Genomic DNA, 15,674 nt, shown 5'->3' on the forward strand with positions numbered 1-15,674 from the left:
TAATAATTACATGCGAAACCTAAATTTTATACAGTTAATCAACAGTCTAATAAACAAAAACGGACACAAAAATACCATAAATTATGAGTCATGATTAAAAAAAAACTACTATACTAATTTGGACAAAACAATGCTATACTTTAATAAGAAACAGAAAACAGAACAAAACGGCGATTGTTTTTTAAAAAAATAAACCTAAAATTTAATTCTTCTCTCTCTGATTATGAAAATATTAGTTCCAAATTCCTTTATTTTTAATAACCAAAATTTGCTAGTATTTTATTTTATGTATTGAAATAAAAGAGAAATTTGAAAGATTTTTAAATTCAAATTAGTAAGTAGAGAAAAAAAAATAAGTTAACTGTGGCGGATAATATATTGAAGACGCACCAGCCAGTAGATTTATTTAATAATACAGAAGACAAAATGTCTGCATTACGATTTATTTCAAATCTTGAAATTAAATTTTCAAGTAAGCTATTATCATAATCAGGCTATTACATCAAATACAGAATGCAAACTTGATTCTACTCTTATCAAATTTTATATATTGTAGAGATGTTTTTCAGTAACAAGTAGTACATAAATCTTTGAGCTTAGGTTTAAAAGTTGAGAATTTCCAATTATATTTTAACGTATGATACATTCGAATAAAAGGAATCTTCCTGTCAAGTTTCTAAAAATGCTCCTGTGTAACATAATATTTACTGCTCAATAGTTTAATTTGCATCAATGTTTCGTCCATTATGGTGTTTCTTCTTGTTTTTTTTTTTAAGATTCATCAAGCAGTTTTCATCTTGAGAAAGAACATAATTTCGATCAGGATATCACGTCCACGTCAATGAATATTCTTGTTTTTAACCAGACGAATTTGTGTTTGCATACAATTGTTCGCCTGAAAAAGGTATATGAAAATTAATCAAGAATGAAGTTTTAAAATCTTATTATAAATTCAACTTAATACTTGCATCTTTATCCATAGTTTCCTAATTTAAAGCTATTCAGGGCCCTCGCCAAATGCGATAAAATCGTAAATTTGGCGAATAAAATTGTATTTTGGAATATGATTTTTTCTACAGGAAAAGAAAATATATTACAAAAATTGTTAAGATTTGCATTTGGCGAAGACTTTCAAAAATTGGCTGATACTTTTGATATTTAGCTTTTTCCTTAATTAATAATTTGAAATCCTTAGCTCGGGCCCGGAGTATTTAGGCGCAACATTATTTATTATTCTTTCCTAGTATTTTTTTATTTTGTAATATTGTTTATTAATCCAATAAAGGCTTAAAACTAAAAGCGATATTCTTCTCTTTTAATGCACTCCGATGAAATTACATTTGTCATGCACTATTTTTATGATAAATATATTTAAAACGTTAAATTTGAGGTGTGTCCCGATGAAATAAAGTCACCTTGATGGTGTGCAGTAATTACACACGAAAAATTTTTTTTAAGAAAGCAACTATCCATCATGGCCTGTAATATTTCCCTGCTTATACATTGCTACAATGCTGCATTGCATTGAAATGAGGCAAATATTTATATTAGCTAATGCTATACAATGCTACAATACGGTAATATATACAATGCTGCATATTATTAATCATTCGCTGGAGAATAGCATCAATATTACCCCTGGTTTAATAGGTAACATCTTTCAATCAGGACTATCTATAAACCTGAAAATAAAAAACTGTTAGTAAAATCATGCAGTTTATATCTTGGTACCCAAGGTTCTTTATCTCTTCTGAAAAATGGTTATATATAAAAAGCGTATTACTATCAGTTTTATATTTCTTCTGGTAAACAAATAGCTGTGATTAAAGCTTTTACGAGACAGTTTCCATTTTTGGGCAAACAACAGCGAATAAGTTTTCATAATCAAAGACATTTCTTCCATCCATAAATATGCTAGAAATGTGATGATTTTATTACCAGCTACCTTCGGGGACTGCTCAGTCCAGTTTGGAATGAATTTTAATCAAACATTAAAAAAAAATCACCTGCTTTCACACAGTCGAGTTTCTTGAAAGACTGGAGTATATGCCATCATATGGCATTTTTGACATTTTTTAATGCGCAGTGACTGGGGTGAACATATTTTAAAAATAAGCATGACTAAGGCAGTAAAAATTGTAAACTCAATTTTTTTTATAAACTCTTATTTAACTATGCTTAACTATGCTTACAGCTTGGCGTCGTTTATCAAAATTTGAAGAGGTGCTGAATTATTATTTTTAGGTATTTCTCATTGAATACTTGACTTTTGTATGCCAGGTAATACAATTTTTTAAGCCCCATAGAAACTTAGCAAATTCAATGTTCATCTTGAGTCAGAATGGGTCAAACTATCATATACAGTTTCTAAGACTAGAGACTAATTCTTCAGAAAAATCGCTCTCCCAAAATGTGGTATGGAAGTAAAGATTTTTACGGAATTCTTATATTATATTGATATCAAATTTCGTATTTTTATTATAATATTCAGTTGCAATTATTATCTTTTTAAAGTTAGTATTTAATATCATACCTGCCAACCTTTACGCTCTTCAAAGAAGTTTTTATCTAGTAGTAATGAAACGCCTATAAAAGTGTCGTTATAAAAAAAATATTTTATTGACATTTTACGAAAACTTAAAAAGCAATGAAATAATTAGCTGGTCATCTTTATGCATGTTTAAATATTAAGATAACGAAAATAATTTCTAAAGCAAAAATACTTCATTAAGAATCAAATATGAATGCAAAGATCTTGTTATCAATTAAATAGAGAAATAAAATCTTAAGGCAAATCCGGAAGAGTTGGCAGGTATGTATTATCAGAATGGGTGATTTTATGTATCAGACAACACTATCTGGCCAATCAATTAAACCGGTCAGACAGTAGATAAGTTATAATTCAAAGTGAAACACGTTTCTTGAAGTAAATAATTCATAAAGATTGTTAAGGCCCTTCCACGGGAAAACTGAAATGACACAGAACATCAAACTAATATCTTGAGCCGTGATGGCTTATTAGGGTCGTTTGCCTTCCACTGAGGTGAACCGGGTTCGAATCTCAGGTGTGCCTGGTCGATACGAATACCGCATTCGGCCTGCATCGATCACAGTGCTGACGTAAAAATATGCTCAGTGGTAGATGGATCGTGGGTTAGAGACCCCTTACTGTCAGACTAACTGTGGAAGGTTTTCGTGGTTTTCCTTTCCTTGTAACGCAAATAGGGGTTAGTTCCATCAAAAAATCCTCAACGAAGGAAAATTTCTCCCAGTAGATGATCCAGGAGTTCCCTTGTCTTCTGGATTGGGTTCGAAATTTCAAAGCTACGGAGTTGAACATAAGTAGTCACAAACTCCCCAAAAATTGGCCCGGATGTTCAACAACTGTTATTAAATTAAATAAACTTATGGCTTATGTGTTGCTAATTAACCATGGGTTTGTTTCTAATCGAAATCATTTCATCGATGAGCCAACAATTTTTATTTCAGGAATTCTTTTTCTTATTGCAGGCAGTATAGGCCTTACCTGATTTTCTTTACCTCTTCATAAAATCATGAGGAACCCTGAAAGAATTAACAGTATTAGGAACAATTGCAATAAGGTTAATAATTTGATGAACTATAATAAGAACGATTATACAACTTGTTCCTAACTTACTGGTAGACCAGGTACTCCGTCAAAACCTCGTTCACCCTATAAGCAATAAAATAAAACAGAGCAAATGAAATCTCAATTTCTCAGTGCACTTCATGATATATATGTATATATATATAATGGGATAGTTACATAACAAGTGCCTACTCAATGTCTCAAATGGCTGCTTCAGATATGCTAATTATTGAAATTTCGAATTAAAGAAACGAAATCAGACACATAAACGTACTGTCTATTCGAAATCAGATCAGTTTTTCACACAGTTATAGCTCGTTTATCCAAAGATAATTCAATTCAAGCAATAGTTTGTTGCGCTTGTTCATTATTTTATTTAATAGTCGAAAAGTTTAAAGCATTTTTATATAATTTAATGCTCAAGAAAACTTAGGTGATCCAGAATCTTTTGTTTCATTTAAAAAGTTTTAAAATAAAGCGAAAATTTAACAATTAATAAACAAGGCACCCAAATCAGGCCTTCTTTAAAAAAAATTAAAAACCATTAGCCTATTTACTACAACCTATCAAACAATAGTTTTACTTTTAATTAAAGTCAACAAACTATTAAACTTTCACTTTAATTTAAAAAGGAAAAACATCATAACACTTTTATCACTATTTTATTTATTTTAATAAAAGTCTTCCACCCTATCTAGTAGTAAAAGGATTTTATCAAAAACTCTAAAATAAACTAGGAGCTGTTGCCAAGTTTCAAAATTACCAATCTTAATAGTTTTCACTCTCCGATCATTTACAATAACACAAAATTATTCAACAAATATTTTCACATAAAAAAAACCTTTTAAAAATTTCATCATATTTTAGATAATTAACTTTATTAGATAATTAAAAAAGTCATAAATGTTATATTGAATTTCTTACTTTTTGTCCTGGAAATCCTGGTAATCCACTGTCACCCTAAAAAAAAGGATCAAATTAAATAATTTTTAAAAGTTACTGTTTTGAATAACTGCTTTGATTTTTTTTAACTATTAGGGACTAACATATTCTCTTTGTTTCAGTACCGGACTGCTACTGTCTGACACACATTCATGATGTAGTACAGCATTAAACTAGTGAAGTCACAAATGAATTTTCAAATTATCTAAACAAAAACTTGACATAATATTGATTGGTACGGGAATTTTACAGTTACTCATATTATTTTCAGAGACTAAAGACTATTTTCGTTATTTTAAGCAAATGGAAAAAAAAACACAATTGAAGGAAGAAAAAAAAACAATTTACACCTTGCGCTCCCAGTCAGTCATCAATGTCAGTCTTAACTCGCTCCGCGTCAGTCGCCAGTGACGACTCGAGAGTGATGTCTGGAGGAGTTCTCCTGAAAGCCGCACTACATATAGTGAGGCTTTGAGGAGAACTCCTCCAGATTGAAAGTCTGGGTTTTGTCTGCTGCTATGGTAACAAGCGAGAGCACATTTTTAATGGGGTGAAATTGAGGAAAGAAAGTATCGATTGGTTTACTCACGACGACATACGCTAAGATTTAGACAAAACTATTCACTACACACCCCTATTCGAAGTGACCTTTCCTCGTAACCATGGTACCCGCCACGACGCGAGACGGATGTCTGGAAGAGTTCTCCTGAAAACCATACTGTATACTCGTGATGTTAAACTTTTTTACTATTTTAAGAGCCTTAAAAGAAATGTTAAATTATAATTGAATCCAATACTACTAGTTGCTATCATAGAATAACTAGTTGTTGTCATAGAAACTAGTGGTTATATGATAATAGGTGCAGTGGTAGTATTTCGTAATATACTGATATAGTTACCTAATATAGTTACTGTGGAAAAAGGTTTTAAAGACCTTAGAAACAGATAAGTACCAAACATTCCACGAATATCGTTAAAATAAACAAAAACGAATATTTCTGTTTATTATTTGAACTTATTAACAGATCAATGAATTTCGATTTTCTTACTTTAGCTCCCGGAATACCCGGCACTCCTGCGGGTCCAGTTTCACCCTGTAAAGATAAATTGTTAATTCGAACTTGTGGTTTTAAATTTCTGAACTGATAAGAGAGAATAAAGAATTATTCACCTTTGGGCCTTGAAGTCCAGGTGCTCCAGGATAACCTCGGTTTCCTTTCATACCTGGAAAACCGGGAGGTCCATCCAACCCCTTTAAAACGAATTAAACTTATGCTCATTATGAAACTAAATTGAAGCTACGCAGATGAAAAAAACTTAACCACATGACTTATCGCTGGTTCAAAGTTAAAACGACACTTCTGCCCTTACTTCTCATGTTATTTGCATGCGAAGTGAGTGCAGAAGTGTCGTTTTAACTTTGAGCCAGCGATATACCATATTCATATCCGAAACTACTTTAGCTAAAAGAGAAGCTGAAGCAATAGAGTTGCCAACACCGTAGGATGAGCTAAATCTTTGTTTTATCAATCAAAAAATTACTATTATAATTATTGTGGTTGTTAAAGTCATTCTGGTGTTCATGCATGTAACGTTGCATTGATGCAATTTAAACATATAACTAACATGTAGTCTTAATACAAAAATACACTTTTTGCTATTGACACGCCCGAATATGTCATCTAGCCAGAGGAACATGGTTCCATGTTTAAAGCTGTCATCCATCTAATTCCTTCTCTGCTCAAATGTATGGTAATTAATTAAGATGTTTCTTTCTCTATTATACTTCCCGCATTTAGGTTATTAAAAATACATTTTAAACCCTTTACTACCCTTACAAAAAAGTAAGGTGTTTTTGAGGTTGGTTTGAGATTGATCGATGTAAAAAAAATATACATGAGGTAGAAAATGTTTTGCCACAAAAAAACCTCATTAATAAATCTCAATTTTAACCTCATAAAATCATCCTCATATATATCTCAGCAATACTTTTAGTTAAGATTGAGTGAAATTATTCACACCTCAAACATACTTATTTGCTTGAAGTGTAGAAAAAATATCCTGTACACCTCAAAAATAACCTCTCTAAGCTGGTTTCTCTAAAGTAGATTTGCAGAAACCTCAAAACAAGTTTAAGTAGGAATAAAAAAACACTTCATTCATTTCGGAGGTTGAGCTTTTAACACGTTGAGCTCCGCGTCAGCCATCAGTGGCTGACACTGGACCTTCCATTTAGGCCGAGTCAGCCACCGGTGGCTGACACTGAAATTATATTTAGGCCGCGTCAAACACTGGTGGCTGACACTGAAATTACATTTAGGCCGCGTCAAACACCGGTGGCTGACACTGAAATTACATTTAGGCTGCGTCTGCCACCTCTTGCTGACACTGACCTTTCACGTAGGCCATGAAAAACAGCTGGCTGACAGCGTATAACATGATATGGAACTATAAAATTTTCACTCTTTTAATGGAATTGCAGAAAATGTATTAAAAATTTACTTAATTATTGTGATTCTTGGATTAATAAATTCAATTTATTAGATTTCTATCCACCACTATTTTTAAACAATTCTTCGGCTTATATTATTCACCACTTTTATCTGATATGTCATGATAAACCATCTAAAAAAAACAACGAAATCCGTCTAATATTTGCAAGTTTAGTTTGTAGTTATTTACCGTAGCCAGATGGGCAAGTCATGTAAAATTAGCGTGGCGTTCAACGTGTTAAAGTTGTTTTTGAGGTCAACTTCAAATCAACCTTAACGCCTCAAAAACACCTTAAATGTTTTGTAAGGGTATCTACACACTTGGAGGAGGTGTAAAGCTTTACGATGTGTTACTGACATTGGTCTAGAATTCGTCCTTGAGGATGATCCGAAGACATTCAATCATAATTTGCACTTGCCATAGAGCAAATATCTCCCTCACATGGGCAGTCAACGTTCAAGTACTCCTTTGCCAATGGAGGTAACATTTTTTTCCTTCCAAAATGGAAGATAATGTTTCATTTCAAAACACTTGAATGTCCTACTTCATTTTAGCACAATAGGCTAATTGCTTGTAGAGTTCAAAACTCAAAATGTTTAAAAATGGAACTCACTCGCCATTTTAAAATAATTGATTGCTAATGATGAGTACTAATTTCGTGCCTTTGCTTAGGAAATATTGTTTTCTACTTATGATTGGGTTTGACCCTTTTCTTGAATTTTCAGAATCTGGAAGCTCAATTGATTAAAAAAAAGACTCAGAAGACTAGGATAGGGGAACAACAGTCTTGAAAGCAATTTTACACCAATTATAATAAAATTAGTTAAGTTTATAGTATATAAGTATATAAAAATCACTTACTGGATGTCCAGGAAGTCCAGGGGCGCCATCTCTCCCGTCTTTTCCGGAAAGACCCTATACAATTAAATAAAAAAATACTTCTAAATCACGTCACAACTTAATATATAACGAGCACGAAAAAAACATTACAAAATTACACCGAGAATACGATTTTTAGCCACTTGTGAGTATTCAGTTTTGATTAATCAAATTGCAGACTTAGATGTATCAAATGTCAGTCCAATGTCATCTCAAAAGTGAGACGAGAAAGTATTCAGCATATGTGGACCGGACACTGACGACGTACCTCTGACGTCAAACATAACATGACGTCTAATATAAGTTACTCAGGACATAGAATGTCGGAAATGATTTTGTGTTGGAAGATTTCAGTGAGAGGAAATCTATCTACCTACTTATATAAAAACACTAATTCATGTGTATGTTGATCGTTAAGAAACCCAATAAAAAGTCTTTTTTCGAGTTGACAATAAAGAACTGAAATCCGGAATATCAAGTGAATGAGCAGTCATTAGCATAAACGTTTACACGTACAGCCAGTAAAGGAGGAAAGAAAAACGGATCACCCTTATAACTTTTGATCATATTTTGAGATTGATCAGATTGAACAGTTTATCAGATTTTCAATTTGAAAAGTATTTTGGCAGTATCTCGAAGAAATATTTTACTTAAAATATGCATAACAGTTAACTATAACCTTGATAGGATATGTTTATTTTGACCATCAAATCTCATTTTTTCTGAAAAAACAATACCTTTTTTCATAAAATCTTGATTTTCTTTTACCTCTAAGATAGAAGGAGTAGGCACAGTTTTGAAAAGCTGGCTTTTATAGCTTAACCGCTATAAAGGTTCTAAGTTTTATTACTCTATTCTTGTTTTAATCTAACGAATCTTTTGAATGGTTCATTATATTAAAGCTACTCATTCACAGAAATTTGTAAATCCACGGCCTAAAGATAAATATGTAATAAAGATGGTAGATAAAATAAATAATAAGTATTAATTAATTTGTTAATAATGTACAAATTTTTAAATTGTAAGACATAAAAATTCCTATATATTTTAAATATTCAGACATTTTAAATCCAGAAAGTTCCCAATCCACGGCACCTAGCCCACTGATGACAAAGCACTGCGCAAGCAAGATATTGAACAGTGGTATCACCTCTTACGTAAGAAAGCTTCACCACCGTCTGCGATGACTATTTCAGATGTGAACAAACTTCGCGCATGACCCAAAATTCTATTACAAAAATATGGGACAAAAATTTATCCATGTCTTATCTGAGATTAACACGCTCACGCCGGGAAAAGTGAAAATACTGGTACGGGAAAAGAGAAAATACTTGTAGAAGAACTATTTCAATATTAGATAAAATTCGGGAGGAGTTAATCTATTCTCAACAATAACAATTCACTGTAAGGAAATTCATCACGGCGAAGAAGCAATTCAATATAAAAATTGCATCCGTTAAAAACAATTGGTAGTTATGGACTTTTATTAATCCTGAGAAAAAACTAAAAAATGATATTTATTGTTACCAGTTTTTACTCCGGTGCGCTGCCAAGATGAGACAATCCGGCGTGAACGTGTTAATCTTGGGGTCTAATGTAAAAGTTTTGGGATCATTCAGAAGACCTAATGAAATGTGACCCATAACCCAGGAAAAAAATCTCTCTGGCTATTGTTCAGCTGTGCGTAGATAATTATAATTTACAGGTTGTTGTTTTTTTTACAAAATTGGGGTTCACTGAATAGCTACAATTATATTCAATATATATAAGTAAATAAATAAGTAATACTACTTACCGGAGGTCCTGGTATTCCTCTCTCTCCTCGGGGACCTTGGGGTCCCTTGAATACGACGAAATAAAATGGAAGCTTTGTTGAATCGTTTAATGAGGGCCCTGAAGGATTTACTGATCCTCTTGGACCTACCGAACCCTACAAAAAAAATTGCATTTTGAACATCTTTCTTTTTTCAAAGAATAATTTTGTTTTTAAGTTTTTTGTTTTGTTTTTTGAATGAACATTATATTTTTTTGTTAATGTTTCACTTTTTAAGTTTATTTAATAATATAAATTTTGAAGTATGAAAATTGCTTAGTAGTAAAGTAAAAGGAGAGAAGGGGATATATATATTATCTCTCTCTCTCTCTCTCTCTCTGTGCGTGCGTGCGTGCGTGCGTGCGTGTGTGTGTGTGTGTGTGTGTGTGTGTGTGTGTGTGTGTGTGTGTGTGTGTGTGTGTGTGTGTGTGTGTGTGTGTGTGTGTGTGTGTTACGGCGAATGACCGAAATAGGTGGTTGTGGACTTTCACCTGTGAATGTCGACAAACACCAAATATGTAGGTGAAAGATCGAATATTTCATTACATTCTTGTACATTCGGACCCTCACCGGTGTATGTCAACAATCACATAGTCGCTTTGGGGAATGTCCGAAATAATTGCAAGTCCGAAATATTATCTGGCAAATATATACCGGGCAATGACACTTGACCTTAAAAAAACATCAGTGTAGGGTATACTGGGCAGTGAGCACTTAACCTTAAAAAAACATCAGTGTAGGATATACCGAGCAAATGTATACCGGGTAAATGTAAATGTATGGCCCGATACTCCAAACACTGATGTTTCTTCTGATCTATAGTCAGTAAGTATTAAAATATCGAATAAATGTAATTATATCCACGAATAAATTCATATCAAATCGAATGTAATAAATATTTCGGACATACACCAAGCGACTACGTGAATGGTGACATTCACCGGTGAATGCCGACATTTTCGACACTTCGGTCATTCACCGTAACATATATATCCTAGCAGCAAAACAAGTTGTGTCATAAATCCTGGTTCAATAATTGTTCAATGAGAAGGGTTCAAAGTTTCGTTATTTTTCCGATATTGTCCCTACATAGAATTTTCCGATGCGCCCCATATTTTGCAGATTCTTCACAACCAATATCGGTCCTATATAGAATTGTCAGATTCCCCCGATATTTTATCTTAACTATTTAGCAAAATATAGGTTCTATGTTGGTCAATGTAGGCCCTATATAGACCATTCTAGGACCAATATTAAAAAACCTAGGCATCCCAATAGTGGTCCCTTAGTGCATGTAGCATGTATTGATAGAATCCATGTGGAGTTAATTTTAAGCCCAACTGGGGCCAAAATAAAAATTGTTGCTAGGGAATATATATATATATATATATATATATATATATATATATATATATATATATATATATATATATATATATATATATATATATATATATATATATATATATATATATATATATATATATATATATATATATTCCCTAGCAACAATTTTTATTTTGGCCCCTGTTGGGCTTAAAATTAACTCCACATGGATTCTATCATCACATGCTACATGCACTAAGGGACCACTATTGGGATGCCTAGGTTTTTTAATATGGGTCCTAGAATGGTCTATATATATATATATATATATATATATATATATATATATATATATATATATATATATATATATATATATATATATATATATATATATATATATATATATATATATATATATATATATATTATTATATATATATATTATTATATATATATATAACCAACCAACTGCAAAAATATCCTCTGCCCGTTTAATCAGTACTTATAATCCTGCTCGGCTTGTAAAATGATGCAGTCGGACCGAACAGACGCAGGATATTAATGAAAGCGAAAGAAATTTATTTAGGTCATACTTTGTTGACTGGCAAGAGAAAAGTGTAGTTTACTCCATGAGCGATCAGTCTTTCTGGTAGGGAAAATCTTGCAAAAAATCCGAAAATGTCTGTATTTAGGGAAAAGAGGGAAATCTTAGATATTGATTTAAGAAATAGTTCGAGTAATTCTCACGAAGTTTAAAGGGAAAAATTTCTTCATTTAAATTTATGCATGCTTGGACCAAAAATAGATTTAGAAACAGGATGTGGCTTTTAAAAGTGTCAGAAAGCAGTTCGATTTGAATAATTAATTAGTAATAAATTAGGAGTTGTTTTTATAGCGAAGAAACTAACATAAAAAGATTAATAGAAGCTTTTAATGTTACATATATATATATATCTTCAGTGGGTCGATAAAATGAGTACCAAGCATGCTTGGGAACTAACACTGGGGGTTCCGCGTACGGCTGACCACCTGACCGGAACATATGCTCCTGCACCCCTGAGCCCAAGGTCAAGAAAACTGAGATGGGCACAGTCGGCCTTGGCCCTCTTAATGGGCTGTCGCGCCACTGAGTTAGTTTTAGTTATATATATATATATATATATATATATATATATATATTATAATATATAATGATGAATTATCAGTAATATAAAGTTTATTACCTGTGGTTCGATGACTTGGTATACATGGGGAGGTGGTAAATTTTCTTCTACCAATCCTTGTTGAACGGCTAGTTTTTGAAACCATGAGCGTAACTGTATTATGGATAGAAACACATTTTATTCAATAATCTTGTTCAGTATATAAAAATTTTAAATTTTATTAAGAGTTTGTGACAATAAAACTTTTTTTTTCTTTATTTAATTAAATGATTGCAATAATCGAAGAAAAAAGTTTATGAATGTTACAAAGCATTTCTGAAAATGTGTAACTTTATTCTGCATGATTTTTTTGTGCTTAATTTTGCAATGCAGTGGTTTCTCTGAATGTCTGTGGATAGGTTTAAAAAAAGGAAACAATGAACATTCATGAATTTTTTATATTGTTGAGATATTAATTTCCATCCTAAAAATCATCGAAAGTAAAAATACAATAAAAAAATATGTAGCATGCTTTAATTTTTGATGAAGGATTAGCGTGTATCATAGTGGACTTCTTCAAATTTTAAAATTTAAGAAATAAAATCCATACATAATATCTGGCAAAATATATAAATTTGTTACTGATTCTGTTACATACAGTACATTTATAAACTGTTACTGACTCTATTAATGAAAGTGCCCTAAACTGACTGATTCTTTCAGCTGTCTAGGTTCAATAAGACCTCGAGAGACTTATAGTACCAATAACACCATTCTCAAATCTTTCTAAATTATTAGTTAAAAAAATTTTAGGATTTTTTTTAATCTAGCGTCGTTTTAAAAGGACAATTCCTCTTCTTTAAAAGAATTAAAAAATTTTGTTAGTATTAAGATTTATGTTAAAGAAACTAGATAATTCTCGCCACCATAATGGATGAATAATACAACTATTTATATTTGGATCCGAGCCTTCAGGAAGCTACGTTTTGTGAGTTTGTAAAGGTCAGCAGTGACCATAAGTCCTGGAAGAATGCCATCCGAAATTTGTGTAATGGCCCAAGGAGTAGAGAAGTGGCTGAATTCCGCCCATATATTATCGGTAACCGGTCACTTGTGCTGCCGTATATGTTATCATTAAAGATAGCAATATTATCATATTTAATATTTTCATGTGTATTATCGGTCACTTATGCCAATCAGATTCTAGCGCTGTTTATAAGCATTGGAGAACCTGACTTCACGGTACTTGTAACCAATAATAAGTACCAATGCCACACTTTTTATACCAAAATACTCTTCGAATAATGAATTGTTAACAAGAAAATTGTTTCCTTTCAAGTTATATGATTCCGTTAAGGAAGATTTAATGGGCATTAAGTAGTATCAGCAGTAGTGTTATACAATGTGACAGTATGCGTTAATTGAATAGAGTTATGGAAATGTTTATATACATCTTCAGGTAAACCAGGTGGAACATGTACTTCAGGGAATCCCTTGGAATCAGCTTTTTCAGTTTCATTCTAAAATACAAAATAAACAAGATTATGCCATTTGTAAATGGAATAGATGTTTAAAAGCTACGCGATTTCCCCACACTCCAAACATTTCCCCACCCTATTTCCATGGTTTCAGCATATATTCTTTTTTTTCTCACGCGAGTGTATTTCAACTTTTTACTGCAATTTACTGCAAAAAAAAGCAAGATTTTCCAAAACTGTGAAAATGGGGAGGAGAAATGAGGGTAAATTGCGTAAACCAGGGATGTATAGATATAATTTTTTTTTTTCAAGAGCATAACAGTTTTATAAGAGCTATATAGAAAAAAATGCGAGTTATCTAAATCAACATATCACTTTTAAAAAGGAAATTAAACTAGCTATCAGGGTTTCTACGATCTGGTAGAAAGGATGAGATAAATCTAGATGTTTTAAACTACCAATAATTTTGCATTATACATTTTAGAAATAAAGAAACAAATTTTGTATAATTAATAAATATTAGATTAATAATAATAATAAATTAATAATAAATAACAAATTTTAGAAACAAAAACTTGGAAAAATATGAATAAAATTGTAATAATTAAAAAAAAATCAACAAAAAAGTTGCGGTCGCCATATTACGACCACTGGTTACCCAATGGTCAAATGCTTTTTCTTTCTGGATTGACTCCGTTTAACGCCACAACATTTCAAATCATGGGGGACGAAAACTGTCTCAATTGATGTTTGTCGTCGGATTGATTTTCATATCCTGCCTATGTACGTGTTTCAAAACGTCACAAAATACTTCTTCTTCTTCAGCATTCATATTTATATTAAAATCAACGTTAATAATAAAAGACTATTAAAATACTTTAAATTAGTATTATGTAAATGCATCAAAAATGTCCGCTAGTGAAAATAAAAAGAAAAACTGCAGCGGTCGCCATAACAACACATGCAATGACGACGCATGCGCACTGTTTACTATTACTCTTGAACACAGTTGAAAAGTGTGTGGACGCCATCAAATCCAAACCTAGACCCATTTTGTCAATGGGTAATAAATATTCCAATTATTTAGATTAATTTTGTTTCTAAAATGGCTGTAAGAATTTTAAACATAAATGGTGTTGAGAATTTATCGTCTGCTTAATTTTTAAATTGGATCTAGTTCATAAAATTAAATTGCAAAATTGTAAGAGTTCGTTTTACTTTTTCGAGATTGTTAACTCTTTTTTGTGAAGGAGAAATACAATGGATTTTAGTTTATATTTATTTATTTTTGAGAATTAATATATTTACGCCATTTTATATCTTTGAGTGTTTCGAGTTTTATCGATAGTTTATATTTTTGTAAATGGAACTGCGAAATAAATCATTTTCTGTGTTGTAAGTTTCTTATGAAATAATTAAAAAAAACTGACACCATTAACTAATTCTGATTCGAAATAAATGGTGCTAGATGGTGCAGCAAACTGTAATTATTGGTGACGAAGCTTGCCTTTTTCGAACAACAACAACAGAGAAGGAAATAATTTCAATTCTCTACTGCCTTTTCATACATACGGTTGCTTGTGGATTTTAATGGCTGCCGGGCATATTTTAAATTATCATTGAAATTCTATACATAAAGAATTCTGAAAATATCGCGGACATATCTATAAAATTGTTTAAATTACAATTGTTAGAATTAATTATATTATTAATTAAATTAATTGTTACAATTAAATAGTACTTTAATACAGCCAGAGCCATGGGCAACAGTTAGAGGAAAAAAATTTAATTAAAATATTGTGTAACTCAAAGTAAGGTGTTAAGATTGGATGAGGGGTTATGAATTAGAAAATTCACACCCTTGTGCATTTGGCTTGGTTACCATTAAAGTTTATATATCGTAAAAGATAGTTCTGAAAGGTGACCAAGCTAATAGCCAAAAGTGGCTGTTACATATTAGTTTGGTCATTTCTAACGTGTTTTAATTA

General features: G+C 31.7%; 1 protein-coding gene across 2 annotated transcripts in view; it reads right to left on the reverse strand.

Moving 5' to 3' along the window:
* The window catches only part of LOC107438360 (uncharacterized), a 96,465-nt gene that overhangs the window by 50,730 nt on the left and 30,061 nt on the right, over nt 1-15,674 (reverse strand). The window contains exons 8-17 of one of the 2 annotated variants that reach the window (XM_087151041.1): nt 13,660-13,728; nt 12,290-12,382; nt 9,720-9,854; nt 7,907-7,960; nt 5,724-5,804; nt 5,602-5,646; nt 4,535-4,570; nt 3,659-3,694; nt 3,527-3,564; nt 753-895 (exon numbers count right to left, since the gene is read on the reverse strand). In XM_087151041.1, the coding sequence (XP_087007167.1) occupies nt 3,553-3,564; nt 3,659-3,694; nt 4,535-4,570; nt 5,602-5,646; nt 5,724-5,804; nt 7,907-7,960; nt 9,720-9,854; nt 12,290-12,382; nt 13,660-13,728 (561 nt within the window). In that variant the 3' untranslated portion in view covers nt 753-895; nt 3,527-3,552. Of the gene's footprint in view, nt 1-752; nt 896-3,526; nt 3,565-3,658; nt 3,695-4,534; nt 4,571-5,601; nt 5,647-5,723; nt 5,805-7,906; nt 7,961-9,719; nt 9,855-12,289; nt 12,383-13,659; nt 13,729-15,674 lie in introns of those variants that run through there. The other variant, XM_087151039.1, reaches the window with a different exon arrangement.

This window comes from Parasteatoda tepidariorum, chromosome 9 (assembly GCF_982258835.1).
Source record: "Parasteatoda tepidariorum strain Cologne lab strain chromosome 9, Ptep-v5.0, whole genome shotgun sequence".
Lineage (NCBI taxonomy): Eukaryota > Metazoa > Arthropoda > Arachnida > Araneae > Theridiidae > Parasteatoda > Parasteatoda tepidariorum.